Source organism: Ambystoma mexicanum, chromosome 13 (genome assembly GCF_040938575.1).
Source record: "Ambystoma mexicanum isolate Mex_15411 chromosome 13, UKY_AmexF1_1, whole genome shotgun sequence".
Classification (NCBI taxonomy): domain Eukaryota; kingdom Metazoa; phylum Chordata; class Amphibia; order Caudata; family Ambystomatidae; genus Ambystoma; species Ambystoma mexicanum.
Window position 1 is genome coordinate 408,157,297 of NC_090938.1, and position 12,578 is coordinate 408,169,874.

At 49.8% G+C, this 12,578-nt stretch overlaps 1 protein-coding gene across 1 annotated transcript; it reads right to left on the reverse strand.

The window, feature by feature from the left end:
• Positions 1-1,055: 1,055 nt before the first annotated feature.
• CEBPE (CCAAT enhancer binding protein epsilon) lies at positions 1,056-11,794 on the reverse strand. Its single transcript, XM_069634013.1, has 3 exons — positions 10,944-11,794; positions 3,248-4,133; positions 1,056-1,846 (listed from the first exon to the last, which is right to left on the reverse strand). Exons 2-3 carry the CDS (start codon positions 3,713-3,715, stop codon positions 1,496-1,498), a joined length of 819 nt encoding a protein of 272 aa, XP_069490114.1. The 5' UTR covers positions 3,716-4,133; positions 10,944-11,794; the 3' UTR covers positions 1,056-1,495.
• Between the last annotated feature and the right edge of the window lie 784 nt (positions 11,795-12,578).

Sequence of the window (12,578 nt, forward strand, 5' to 3'; positions counted from 1 at the left end):
AGTAGGACAAGGCCCAAAACCAGAGGGCCAGAAGCCCCGCGACTGCTGAAGGAGGACCCTCCAGCAACACCTCAATTCTCTCCCCGTTGAGTTAAAGCCAGTTGTCTGACATTCACTTCCCCATGGCTTCAAGACACCCCCGAAATCTGGTTGTCTGATCTTCCATGTTAAGCATTTTATGCACTATAACCTCTTGGGTTTTAACCTGAGGTAACCACAACAAGGTTAAGATGTGGAATGAGAAGGGATAGCTTTCTGGGATACAGAGGTAGCTGACCTGTCACCCTCCAGATGTTTTGGCCTATAACTCCCATTAGCCCCAAGGAGCATAACCAGTGTTGCAGGCTCATAGGGGTCGTAGCTGGAAGTATCGAGTAGGATCAGCTCAGAGTCCCCTTCTCTAACGCGACGCCTGCTAGAGTTCATCAAGGCAGAGATGCCATTCAGACTTGCAGAATGTAAAGTCAAACAGGTCTCTCACTTAAGATGTAACTGCTATGAGGCCCATAGGGTGTGTGGGGCGGGCGTTACAACTGTAAACATTAGAAATTATAGAAAACCTCTGGGGAGGTGGTCATTTACATTTTTCTATTTTTGTTAATCCTGGCTGACATGATTTTTGTAGCGACCTCTCTTGTCCAAAAGTCCAAATTAAAAGGGAAGATGGAATGGTGTGAATGCGTAAACTTAACACAATGCTATGTCCAGTCTGAAGATTCTTCTCAGCACAGGCTATTTAAGATGCTGATAATGACTCCCAAATTGGTCATGGAGTATTTGTGTTTATGTGAATGATAAATGTAAACATCTTTGAGGAGTTAAAAGAAATTGAAAGGGGTACTTTTTAATATGAAATGGGATACATGGATCCAAGAAATATGCTATTTGTTTTGGCCATCAAGCTTCTGTCAGGGCAAAGAAGAACAGAACAAATGCATGAAATTATTTAATATGTGTGTCCCCCCCTTGCACAGCATCATTAATGTGCATCTGGGCAGAGCAATCTCTCAGAAGATGCTTCCAACCCCCCAAAGGAGCATGAAAGCAGCAAACAATTTGGTTTTACACATTTATTACTGCTTGCCAGCAAAAAGAACACTTTCTGGAACTGTGAAAATGGTTGTAAAAAGTAGCTGAACAAATAAGAGAAAAAAAGAAAAGCAGTGATACTTAGTTACTGACAGTTCCTACTCACTTCAACCTCTGCCAGCTTGCTATAGTCCAATATTCCTCCCAAAGGTAAAACCTTGAATCCCAGAGTACTACCCCTTTCGCCTGTTTGGGCCCCAGTCTTCCTTTATTTACAGTGTCCCAGATTCCTCCATTAGGCCGTCACATAGTATCCCCCTCTAGCACAACTGACCATGTCCATCCCTAGGTCGCGCCCTGCCATCTTCTCAGATACAGGCTCCTGCTTCCTCCCACTATGTGAGGCCCCAATACCCCATCAGACACTGTGCCCATGTCCTGCCCTAGGCTGGGTCCGAAAAAGCCCTCAGGCGCAGTTTCCCATGCCCTTCATCAGGTGGGCCGCCTCTGGAACCTGGCGGAAGAGATTGCGAAGCGCCTCGAGCTCCTGGGTGAGCTGCTCGACGCGGGTGCGCAGGTGCTCATTCTCCGCCAAGTACTCCAGGGCCTTCTGCTGCGTCTCCATGTTGCGACGCTTGGCCTTATCGCGACTCTTGCGCACAGCTATGTTGTTACGCTCGCGCCGGAGTCTGTATTCAAGGCTGTCCTTGCTCAGTGACTTCTTGCTCTTGTGATGAGGTGGCATTGAGGGGTCCCTGGGATAGGGCCCACCTGGCGATGATGCACTGGACCCCGAAGTGCCTCCCTGGGGTGGAGCCTGCAAGGCAAAAAGGGGCAATTAATGCTATGGAACACGAAGAAGGGGTGGTAAAGGGCCAGTTCTTGCCCAGGGAGTGGAGAGCGAAGGCCAAGGGACAGGCAAGCAGAGAGAAAGTAGCACAGGATGGAGCATGGGCAAGAAAGACCAGGTTACTGCCAGGGGAGGAAGTAGCAGGGGGTGGGAAAAGGAAGCAAAGGTGAGAGGTTAGTGGAAAAGGGAATAGTAGAAGAGGGCTGCGAAAATGGGTATTAGCATACTTGATCGGAAAACATTTGACCTTTTCCATTTGACTGATTTCTTTTAATCGTTTTTACAGTTAAATTGAACTAAATAAATATATGGGGAGGGCTAAGGCAATATGTTATAGTGGGGTGAAGTGGGGAGGAGGTTGCAAGGGGCATTTTCAACCAAAAAAAGACCCCAAAAAATTAGGTAAAATTGGAAAAGGTCAAATATTTTCGACCAAGTAGACAGACCTAAACCGATAAATGGGTGATGGCAGGAGGGAAGAGCAAATATTCAGTGTGCTCGTGGGTGAGGCGGGGAATACGGAATTCAATGCCATGTGGTGAGAAGAGGACGTGTGGCTAGAGCGAAGGAACCGATGCTGCTACGGCAGGGTGGAAAGAAGAGGTAGAGCAGGGGTGCACAACTGATTTTGCTGGTGGGCCGAATGTACCACACAAGTATCATACAGTGGGCCAGACTGCCTATGGGGCAGCAGGTGGTAGGGGCATCGATAGACAGTTTTGAGAAATAAAATACATGGGATTTGAGGTGCTATTTTTATTTATTGACTATTTTTTAACTAGCCTGGGGGATACACTGACATTGATTTCTAATATGGGACTTAAATCGTGTTTTAAATAGGAGTAAAACTGCAGCTATCAGGATGCAAAGACAAAAACTGACCCTGGGCCAGGCAACACTTCCTCCTTAAACTCAGTTGACTTGGAGGGCCAGAATAATGTCCTGTGCGGCCACATCCAGCCCGTGATTAGTGACAATAAGGGAATAGGGGTCAGGGACAGTGAGGCAGCAGTGCACACTGACAGGGACACAGGCCAGAGGCGCTCAGTAGTGGACTGAAGTCACAGATAGTGAAGGGGCAGAAGCCACTACCAAGGTGCGGTCCATGACAGTGGGGTAGGCAAGATGGCTTGAATGAATGAATAGGAAAGTTAACACATTAATGGGTGAGTGAATGTGTGGATGAGAAGGTGGGTAAGTGGGTGAGGGAATGATCGAGTGAGTAGGTGATATAGTAAAGGCGTGTGGGTGTCTGTGGATGAGTGAGCTACTGAGTGACTGTGTTGTGAGTGTGAAAATGAGTGTGTGGAACAGGACAGTGTATGCAAAAGTGAGCATGTGGATTACTTTGTGCAAACTCATTCATACCTTGAGCACTCCCCGCACCGGCTGAAGCCCAGCACTTAGGCCAGCAGGTAGGTGCACCGCCGTCTGGGCACAATGGGCGACCTGGAATTGGAGTGGGTTGAAGCCGCTGCCACGGCTGCCGATGTGGTGCCGTGGTTCCTCTTTCACTATCACTGTTCGCGAGTCGTAGGCCTCGTAGGGGTTCTGCAAGACCTTGCGCTCGGCAGAAGCCGTGAAGGGATGAGGGTAGCCATAGGCAGATGAGCTAGTCGCACCATGCCCGTCGGGTGGCAGGTAGTGGTAGGTGCCCCTCAGCCGCTCGGGCCTGGCAGTAAATAGATCAGACAAGAGCTCCTCCCCGGACTCGATGTACGCTGATAAGTCGATGGAGGTCTCATTTTCACCTAGGACTTCGCCTGCCATAGCTCGGCTGGGGTACCCAGTCCCCGACCCTCTCTTGTCGCAGTCATAGTATCCACTTTGGGTCATTTTCTATCACACCTTTCTGTATCTAGGCTTAACTTGTGAGTCTCTTCCACCTCTGGTGAAGACTCGCCCTCTTTGTTTACCTCGTTCTCACGTGACAATGACTCTAGAACGTCTCTGCGCCCTGTGAATATCTCTTCCTGCACCCTAGAGCACTCAAAGCCAATCCAGTGTTCTCTCTCCCGCTCCTGCTCTCTTGGCTAGTTTCAACTTCAGTGAGCTTTCTAGGATCTCCAGTGCTCTCTGTATACAGTCTCTTTACTAAGGTCTCTCACAGTTAGTGTCTGCTTTTTCCAACCTTGGATGGATCTCTTTGCTGGTCTGTCGCTGTGTGGGATTGTTGTCTCTGCGTTCTCTCAATGTCTTGTCTACTCCAGCAAGGTCTTGCGTTCTCTGTTTGTCGCTTCTGATAAGGCTTCACCTGGTTATGGAAGATCATACAAATTCTTAAACAAGAAATTAACATAAGACAGATAGGTGCTTATCATACTCAGAACTTTTGGGGTCTCATGCAGAGTGTCAGGTTTTAATATTTGGAGATCACAAAACAAATTATGGGACTGAGGTCAGACCATTAGATCTCCCAGCACGTTAGAGCCTAAAAGCTATGGTGCCAGGAAGTTTGCTTGATGGTGGAGGTTAAGCACAGGTCTGTGCAGGTGAAGCACAGAGGTCTGTGGAGGTGAAGTGCAGAAAACTGTGGTGTTGGTGGTGAAGCACAGATGTCTTTGTGGGTGGATGTGAAGCGCAGAGAGCATTGAAGGTGGAGGTGAAGCACAGAGGTCTGTGAAGGTGAAGCGCAGAGGTCTGTGGTGGTGGAAGTGAAGTGCAGAGTTCTTTGCAGGTGAAACACAGTGGTCTTTGGGGGTGGAGGTGAAGCACGGAGGTCTTGTAAGGTGGCAGTGAAGCGCAGAGGTCATTGGAGGAGGAGGTGAAGCGAAAGGGTCTTTGGAAGTGGCAGTGAAGCGTAGAGGTCATTGGAATGGAGGTGAAGTGCAGAGGTCATTGGAAATGGAGGTGAAGCGCAGAGGTCTTTGGAGGTGGCAGTGAAGTGCAGAGGTCTTAGGAGGTGGAGGTGAAGTGCAGCGGTCTATGGAGGTAGAGGTGAAGCACAGATGTCTTTAGAGGTTGTGGGGAAGCACAGAGTCTTGGGAGTTGGCAGTGAAGCGCAGAGGCCTTGGAGGTGGAGTTGGAGGTGAAGAACCCAGGTCCTTCGCTCTGAAGTGCTGACAGAGATGTATGATCAGGAAAGTGTTTGGGTGGGAAGCACAGAGGTGGGTGTTCAGAGGCAAGCCACTGAGGAGTTTGTCGGTGGGGGTTAGGCATGAGGTGTAGGCTGCTGACTGTGAATCACAGGTGTGTTTCCTCGTGGTGGTATTAGTGTTAACTGGTGGTGGAGAAGCAGATGCGCCTCTGACCACTTTGGAGGTGGTCTCCTGATGCCCATACTTATGGCACCTATGCCTGATATAACCGGACCTGAGTCTGTGGCAGTGAAAAGAAAATGGGAGGCACAGAAAGAGCTGGGGCAGGGTGCAAATGCGGAGCAGGGAGTCCTGAGGAAGGGTAAATGGGTAGAATAGAATGATGGGTAGAATGCTTGCTTCTACTTGAATGTGTGGGACTCTCAGTAAGATCATCGATCGAGAGATCTTGATTAAGAAGCAAGGTGGACCATAGTGACTCCTAGTAGATTAGTGTTTTGGCAGGTGTTTTTTCAAGTACAACTGGAGTGTCTGCTGATGCATAATGTAATGGCCTTGAGATGCGCTCTAGTAATCCCTTGTAGTATGGAAGCCACTAGGTAGTGGAATTAACACTCAGGTTGTTGCGAAGCACAGATGCATTTGGTGGTAGAAATGAATCACAGGGGTGTTCGCGATGCGGGGACGCACTGGTGTGTTTAGTGGTGCATCTGAAGGACAGAGATGTGGGGGGGGGCAACCAAGAAGAATGGGGTTGCTTGGTGATGCAGGTGAAGCACAGATGTGTTTAGTGGTGGGGGTGAAGCAAAGGGTGGTTTCACTGTGGAGAAGTAGCACAGCTATTAGAGGAGGAGTTGAAGCACAGATGTTTATCTTCAGAGTGGAGGTCGTGGTAAAGCACAGAGGTGTTTGCTGGTGGTGGTAGAGGAGCTACTTGCTGGTTGAGGAGAAGCACTGAAGTGTTTGGTTCCAGAAATGAACCAGAGAACTGTTTAATGATGCAGGTGTGGTAGTGTCACGGTAAAGCACAGAGGTGTTTGCTGGTGGTGGTAGAGCAGCTATTTGCTGGTTGAGATGAAGCGCTGAAGTGTTTGGTTCCGTAGATGAATCAGAGAAGTGTTTAATGATGCAGGTGTGGTAGTGTCGCGGTAAAGCACAGAGGTGTTTGCTGGTGGTGGTAGAGCAGCTATTTGCTGGTTGAGATGAAGCGCTGAAGTGTTTGGTTCCGTAGATGAATCAGAGAAGTGTTTAATGATGCAGGTGTGGTAGTGTCGCGGTAAAGCACAGAGGTGTTTGCTGGTGATGGTAGAATAGCTATTTGTTGGTTGAGATGAAGCGCTGAAGTGTTTGGTTCCGTAGATGAATCAGAGTAGTGTTTAAAGATGCAGGTGTGGTAGTGTCGCGGTAAAGCACAGAGGTGTTTGCTGGTGGTGGTAGAGCAGCTATTTGCTGGTTGAGATGAAGCACTGAAGTGTTTGGTTCCAGAGATGAATCAGGGAAGTGTTTAATGATGCAGGTGTAACACGTGTGAGTCTAGTGGTTAATATGAAGCAAATGTATGTTTAGCAGTGGGTGTGAAGCCTCTAGGTGGGTGCGGTAGCGATGCAGCATACACGTATTGGTGGTGGACTTGAAGCAGAGATGTGAATACTGATGGGCGTGAAGCAGAGATGTGCATACTGGTCGGTTTGAAGCAAGGAGGTGCTTGGTGGTGGAGATTCACCACGTGGGTTTTTGGTGGTAGGTATGAAGCACAAGCATGATTGGTGGCTGTGGTCAAGCATAAAGGTGTTTGCTGCCACAGATGAAGCATGTGGGTGTTTAGTGAAAAGGTGAAGCAGCAATGTGTTTAGTGGTGAATGTGAAACATGCAGGTAGTGATTGATGTGAAGCAGAGAGGTATGTGTGGTAGAGGTGTAGGATAGAGGTACAGGTGGTGGAACTGGAGCTCAGATGTCCATATTTGTGGATGTGAAGCAAAGAGGTACTTGTTAGTGAAGGGGAAGCACATAGGTATTTGATGATGGGATAATGACACAATGAGGTTTTTAGTGGTTGTGGGGAAGCACAACGTTGTTTGGTGGTGGAGATTAAGCTGATGGGTGTATTGTGCTGCATGTGAAGCCAAGGTGTATTTAGTGGTGGGTCCAAAGCACAGATGCGTTTGGTGGAAGAGGTGTAGCTGACGGGACTTACTGTTGGAGTTGAACCACTGATGTTTGCACTGATGGAGCTGAAGCAAAGAGGTACGTGGTGGTGCAAGCTCACCACATAGGTATCTGGTGGTCGAGCTGAGGCACAGCCTTTTTGGTGGTGAAGCAGAGAGGTATTTTGAGTTGATGCACACGGTTGTGTTAATTGTGACCGTGAAGAACATAATGATTTGGTCCTGTAAAGGGGACGATGCACAGGGGGGTTCTATGGTGTAAGTGAAGCGCAGGGTGTTTTGATGATGTGGGTGGCGCACTGGTATATTTTATTGTGGAGCATAGACGCGTGGATTGTGAAGGTAAAGGAAAGGAGTATTTGGTGATGGGGAGAATCACAGATGCTTTTGATATTGGTAAAGCGTGGTGGTGTGTGTTTGTGGTGTTGCTGCCCAGAGGCATGCGCTGATGATGGTGAAACACCAGGTGTGTGTAGTAAACATGGCGCGCAGGGCGGTTGGTGACAGGATCAAACAGAAAGGTTCGGTTGGGGAAGGGAAGCGCAGGGCAGTTTTATGTAGGTGAAACATATAGGTTTCCGGTGGTACAGGTTAAGTACACATATGGTTGGCAATGAACCAGTCCCGGCTGTTCAGCGCTTACCTCAAGCACAAACCCGCCCACCAAAGTGGAATGCGTCACAGCGCTCATCTCGAAGCTCTAAGCGCCCACACAAGCAGACGTGGCTGATTGCCACCAGCACCAGAGGATCCACCCACAAACACAAGCAGACGTGGCTGATTGCCACCAGCGCCAGAGGATCCACCCACAAAGACAAGCAGACGTGGCTGATTGCCACCAGCGCCAGAGGATCCACCCACAAACACAAGCAGACGTGGCTGATTGCCACCAGCGCCAGAGGATCCACCCACAAACACAAGCAGACGTGGCTGATTGCCACCAGCGCCAGAGGATCCACCCACAAACACAAGCAGACGTGGCTGATTGCCACCAGCACCAGAGGATCCACCCACAAACCCAGCAGGCCTCAAAATGCTGCACCCTTTTTCAAAGTTCATATTATCCTGTTTCTAAGTTTCACAGGTGTCCAAGTAAATCCCTATTTCCCGTGATCAAAACTTTGCCCTTCGTTCAAGCGCAGATGCTGTGGCACCAGGGTGGTGGCAATGCCACCCTTACTGCTGGCAATTTACCGAAGGGCAATGCCAGCTCCATCGTGGGACCACATCTCAGTGCCCCCAGCAAGCCCATGTCATCCGCTTAACGCCCTAGTCGTTAGGACGCGATCTACCACCTCAGCTGGTAGATCATCTGCAAATTCCGGGCAGACACCCCAATTCCAAGAGCCAAACCTCTACTGGGGCTACAAAATGACAAGCAAAGACAACCCTGAAGCCAACCTTCTCAGGCGAGGCCCCTAGAATACGGACAAACTCCGAGACTTGCCACTTCAAGCTTGTAATTTAGAAAAGTTCTCAAGGCCCACACACTGCTTCAAGGGTCACCACCAACAGCACCCGGAAGGACTTCAACTCTGTGCTGGTGACTGCACAGTTTCTATAAAACACTACAGGACTGTTCCGGGTCTTCCACCTGTGGGTTACCTTTATACGTTATCACACAAGAAAACCACAGGTCAATGACTTCTATAAATTGTTTCACCAACTTGTGTTACCCTAGTCTTTCTTGCCCTTCAACGTCGTCAACCACACTCCGCTAAACCCTTGTGTCTTTCTAATCCTCGGATGCGCTGATTGCTCCGCCTGTCTAGGGTGAGGGGATAGACGGAGAAAAACTTGCCCTAGTCGGGCCGCCATCTTTGTTCAGCCATGTCAATTGTGCACAGTATCTATGACATTGGGAATTCAGAACTCTACACATACAAAGGCACTATTCCCTCAGCATCCCAGCTCCAGCTACTCATGTAAAGTAACTCCACACGTCTCACTGTGCCCACACGCACAACGCTTCCTTCACCAATGCATTTCCTACTGCAGCCACACCCTATAAAACCTGAAGACAAAATAGAAGAGGTGTTTGATGCTGGAGGTGTTGGTGGTGGAGGTGAAACGCAGAGGTTTTTACAGTGGAGGAAGCACAGGGGTGTTTGTGTTGGAGGTGAAGCACAGAGGTGTTTGTGGTGGAGGTGAAGCACAGAGGTGTTTGTGGTGGAGGTGAAACACAGAGGGGTTTGTGGTGGAGGTGAAGCACAGAGGTGTTTGTGCTGGGGGAAGCACAGGGGTGTTCGTGTTGGAGGTGAGGCACAGAGGAGTTTGTGGTGGAGGGGAAGCATAGAGGTGTTTGTGCTCGAGGTGAAGCAAAGGGGTATTTGTCGTGGAGGGGAAGTAAATGGGTGTTTGTGATGATGGTGAAGCACAGAGGTGTTTTTGCTGGAGGTGAAGCACAGAGGTGTTTGTGGTGGAGGGAAAGTACAGAGGTGTTTGTGTTGATGGGGAAGCACAGAGGTGTTTGTTGGACAGGGGAATCACAGAGGTGTGTGTGGTGGAGGTGAAGCACAGAGGTGTTTGTGGTGGAGGGGAAGCACAGAGGTGTTTGTGTTGATGGGGAAGCACAGAGGTGTTTGTGGTGCATGGGGATCAGAGGTGTTTGTAGTGGAGGTGAAGCACAGAGCTGTTTGTGCTGGACGGGAAGCATAGAGGTGTTTGTGGTGGAGGTGAAGCACAGAGGTGTTTGTGGTGGAGGTGAAGCACAGAGGTGTTTGTGCTGGAGGGGAATCATGGAGGTGTTTGTAGTTGAAGTGGAGCACAGAGGTGTTTGTGGTGGAAGTGAAGCACAGAGGTGTTTGTGGTGGAGGGAAAGTACAGAGGTGTTTGTGTTGATGGGGAAGCACAGAGGTGTTTGTTGGACAGGGGAATCACAGAGGTGTTTGTAGTGGAGGTGAAGCACAGAGGTGTCTGTGCTGGGCGGAAAGCACAGAGGTGTTTGTGGTGGAGGGGAAGCACAGAGGTGTTTGTTATGGAGGGGAACTACAGAGGTGTTTGTGTTGATGGAGAAGCACAGAGATGTTTGTGGTGGAGGTGAAGCACAGAGGTGTTTGTGGTGGAGGGGAAGTATAGAGGTGTTTGTGTTGATGTGGAAGCACAGAGGTGTTCGGGGCGTAGGGGAATCACAGAGGTGTTTGTAGTGGAGGTGAAGCACGGAGGTATCTGTGCTGGACGGGAAGCACAGAGGTGTTTGTGTTGATGGGGAAGCACAGAGGTGTTTGTGGTAGAGGGGAAGCACAGAGGTGTTTGTGGTGCAGGGGAATCACGGAGGTGTTTGTAGTGGAACTGAAGCTCAGAGGTGTTTGTAGTGGAGGTAAAGCGCAGAGGTGAATGTGCTGGACGGGAAGCACAGATGTGTTTGTGGTGGAGGTGAAGCACAGAGGTGTTTGTGGTGCAGGGGAATCACAGAGGTGTTTGTAGTGGAAGTGAAGTACAGAGGTGTTTGTGGTGGAGGTGAAGCACAGAGGTGATTGTGCTGGGGAAGCACCGGGGTGCTTGTGGTGCAAGGGAATCACAGAGGTGTTTGTAGTGGAGGTGAAGCACATAGGTGTCTGCTGGACGGGAAATACAGAGGTTTTTGTGTTGATGGGGAAGCACAGAGTTGTTTGTAGTGCAGGGGAATCACGGAGGTGTTTGTAGGGGAAGTGAAGCACAGCAGTGTTTGCGGTGGCGGTGCAGCACAGACGAAGGTGAAGTTCAACAATGTGTGTTGTTGATCTACCGAACAGATGATTTTGAGGGCTGTAGATGACTTAGACTGACTTATACTCCCACTAAGCGCCAGCATCTAAGATACCCCATTGCACAGACCCCACAGTAAAGAAGGGTGCCTCCTCTTTGTTGAACTACTCACCTTCTGGTGATGAAGCAAATGTCGAGGACCCTCACTTCGGCGGTGTGGAGGAGCTTCTTTGAGGCTGCACCCTCACCTCCAAGGACCTCAGATTGAGCTCGCACTCTGCTGATGTGTCCAACCAAGTGTGTGCTTGATTGATGCATATGCCGGTTCACTGCTTGCAAATGCCCTGCATGAGTTGTTTCATGAGGACGCACTCGCTGATGCAAAGTTCATCTACGCAGTTACCTTTTGTTGCACTGGCCTCATAAGGGTCCGTTCACGAGTGTGCCCCAACTGGTCCACTAGTGTCCTACATGTGCGTTTACTGCTGTTGTCGAATCACGGGTGCACTGGTGCTGCACAGGGATGTTACATGTGCTGCTGGCGCGAGATTCTTGCTCTAGTTTGCAAGTACTCACAGGAATATTTCAGTGGCGTCGCCATGCCGACCAGTTCACGGATGTTGTAAGTCCGCAGCACTGGTGTTGAAATGGCCGAAAGGTTTTCGAAGGATGGTTCACGTGTGTTGTATGGGCGTGGTCATGGATCTTGCAACGGTCAGTTCATGGGTGCTGCCTGGTCAGTTGATGGATGATGCACTGGTTGGTTAACTGGTGTTGCACACTGCTCTTCATTCAGGTGGCCATTCCGGATGTTGCTCGGCCAGTTCCCAATTTTGATAGGATTCTAGATACAAACGCCCTTGGTACCAAACGAACGATGGCAGAGTACACCTCGAACTGTCCACTGAAGTCCATAAAGTTCTGGAAAGTTATGTACGCTCAAACGTAGTCAGGTGGAAACCGGCGTGTGCAGGGAGCGCCAAAAGCCTGCTCGCGCTCAGTCTCACCCCTTGCAGTGCTTGGTCCCCCGAGCCCCAGGCTTGTATTTTTTTAAACAGTTCCTCCTGAATTTTGAAGTTATGAAATTGTGGCCATATCAACAGGCCCCTCCCCGAGCACCGAGGGCCTGAGCCACCAATCACCTCACTACCGGGCCTTATTTCGCCAGGTCTGAGGGCAGCCTTGAAACATGCCAGTCCACAACATCTCCCCACCCCCAGTTACGGATTTCACAACTCACCCAGCATGGTGTTGGTGCAACGCAAGGGGAAGAGGTAGCGCGGCGCCCTCTCAGCACCTGGCAGAGTCTCGCTCGGGTCCCAGGCGGAGTGCGAAGGACCCTAGAGGCCAAGGGCAGTGGGAGTGCATGGGCACACACACACACACCTCTCTGCACGCGCAGATGCAGGCCTGTGAAGTAGCTCTGTGCTACGTGGGTCCTCTCCCCTCACCCCCTGACTACAAGTACTCCAACTTTAAGGGCTATTAAAGTGTGACCACACGGTAGAATACGACACGTAATTACAATAATAATTGGTTATTTATAACGCGCTTATTACCGAAGACGTTTCTAAGCGGGACCCGGGATTCGAACTCGAGGAGCGTGTTGCCGTGGGAGAAGATTTACTGCAGAAGAATTACCAAACAAGGCAACCACCATGGAACTAGCACGAAGAAAGAACCATATGCTGCCTTCATGCAAACCATGTAGCTGCACTGCAAATGCCTCTAATTGTTACATGACTATAACCTGGGCATTTGTCCATTAGCTATGCCATATGTATCACCCATTTCTCATTCTTGCCAG

Bases quoted from the DNA above. Each gene is read 5' to 3' on its own strand.
- CEBPE (XM_069634013.1), bottom strand. From the start codon at position 3,715: ATGACCCAAAGTGGATACTATGACTGCGACAAGAGAGGGTCGGGGACT. The intron at 1,847-3,247 runs GTATGAATGAGT...TTTGCCTTGCAG, and splicing joins CGGTGCGGGGAGTGCTCAAG to GCTCCACCCCAGGGAGGCAC.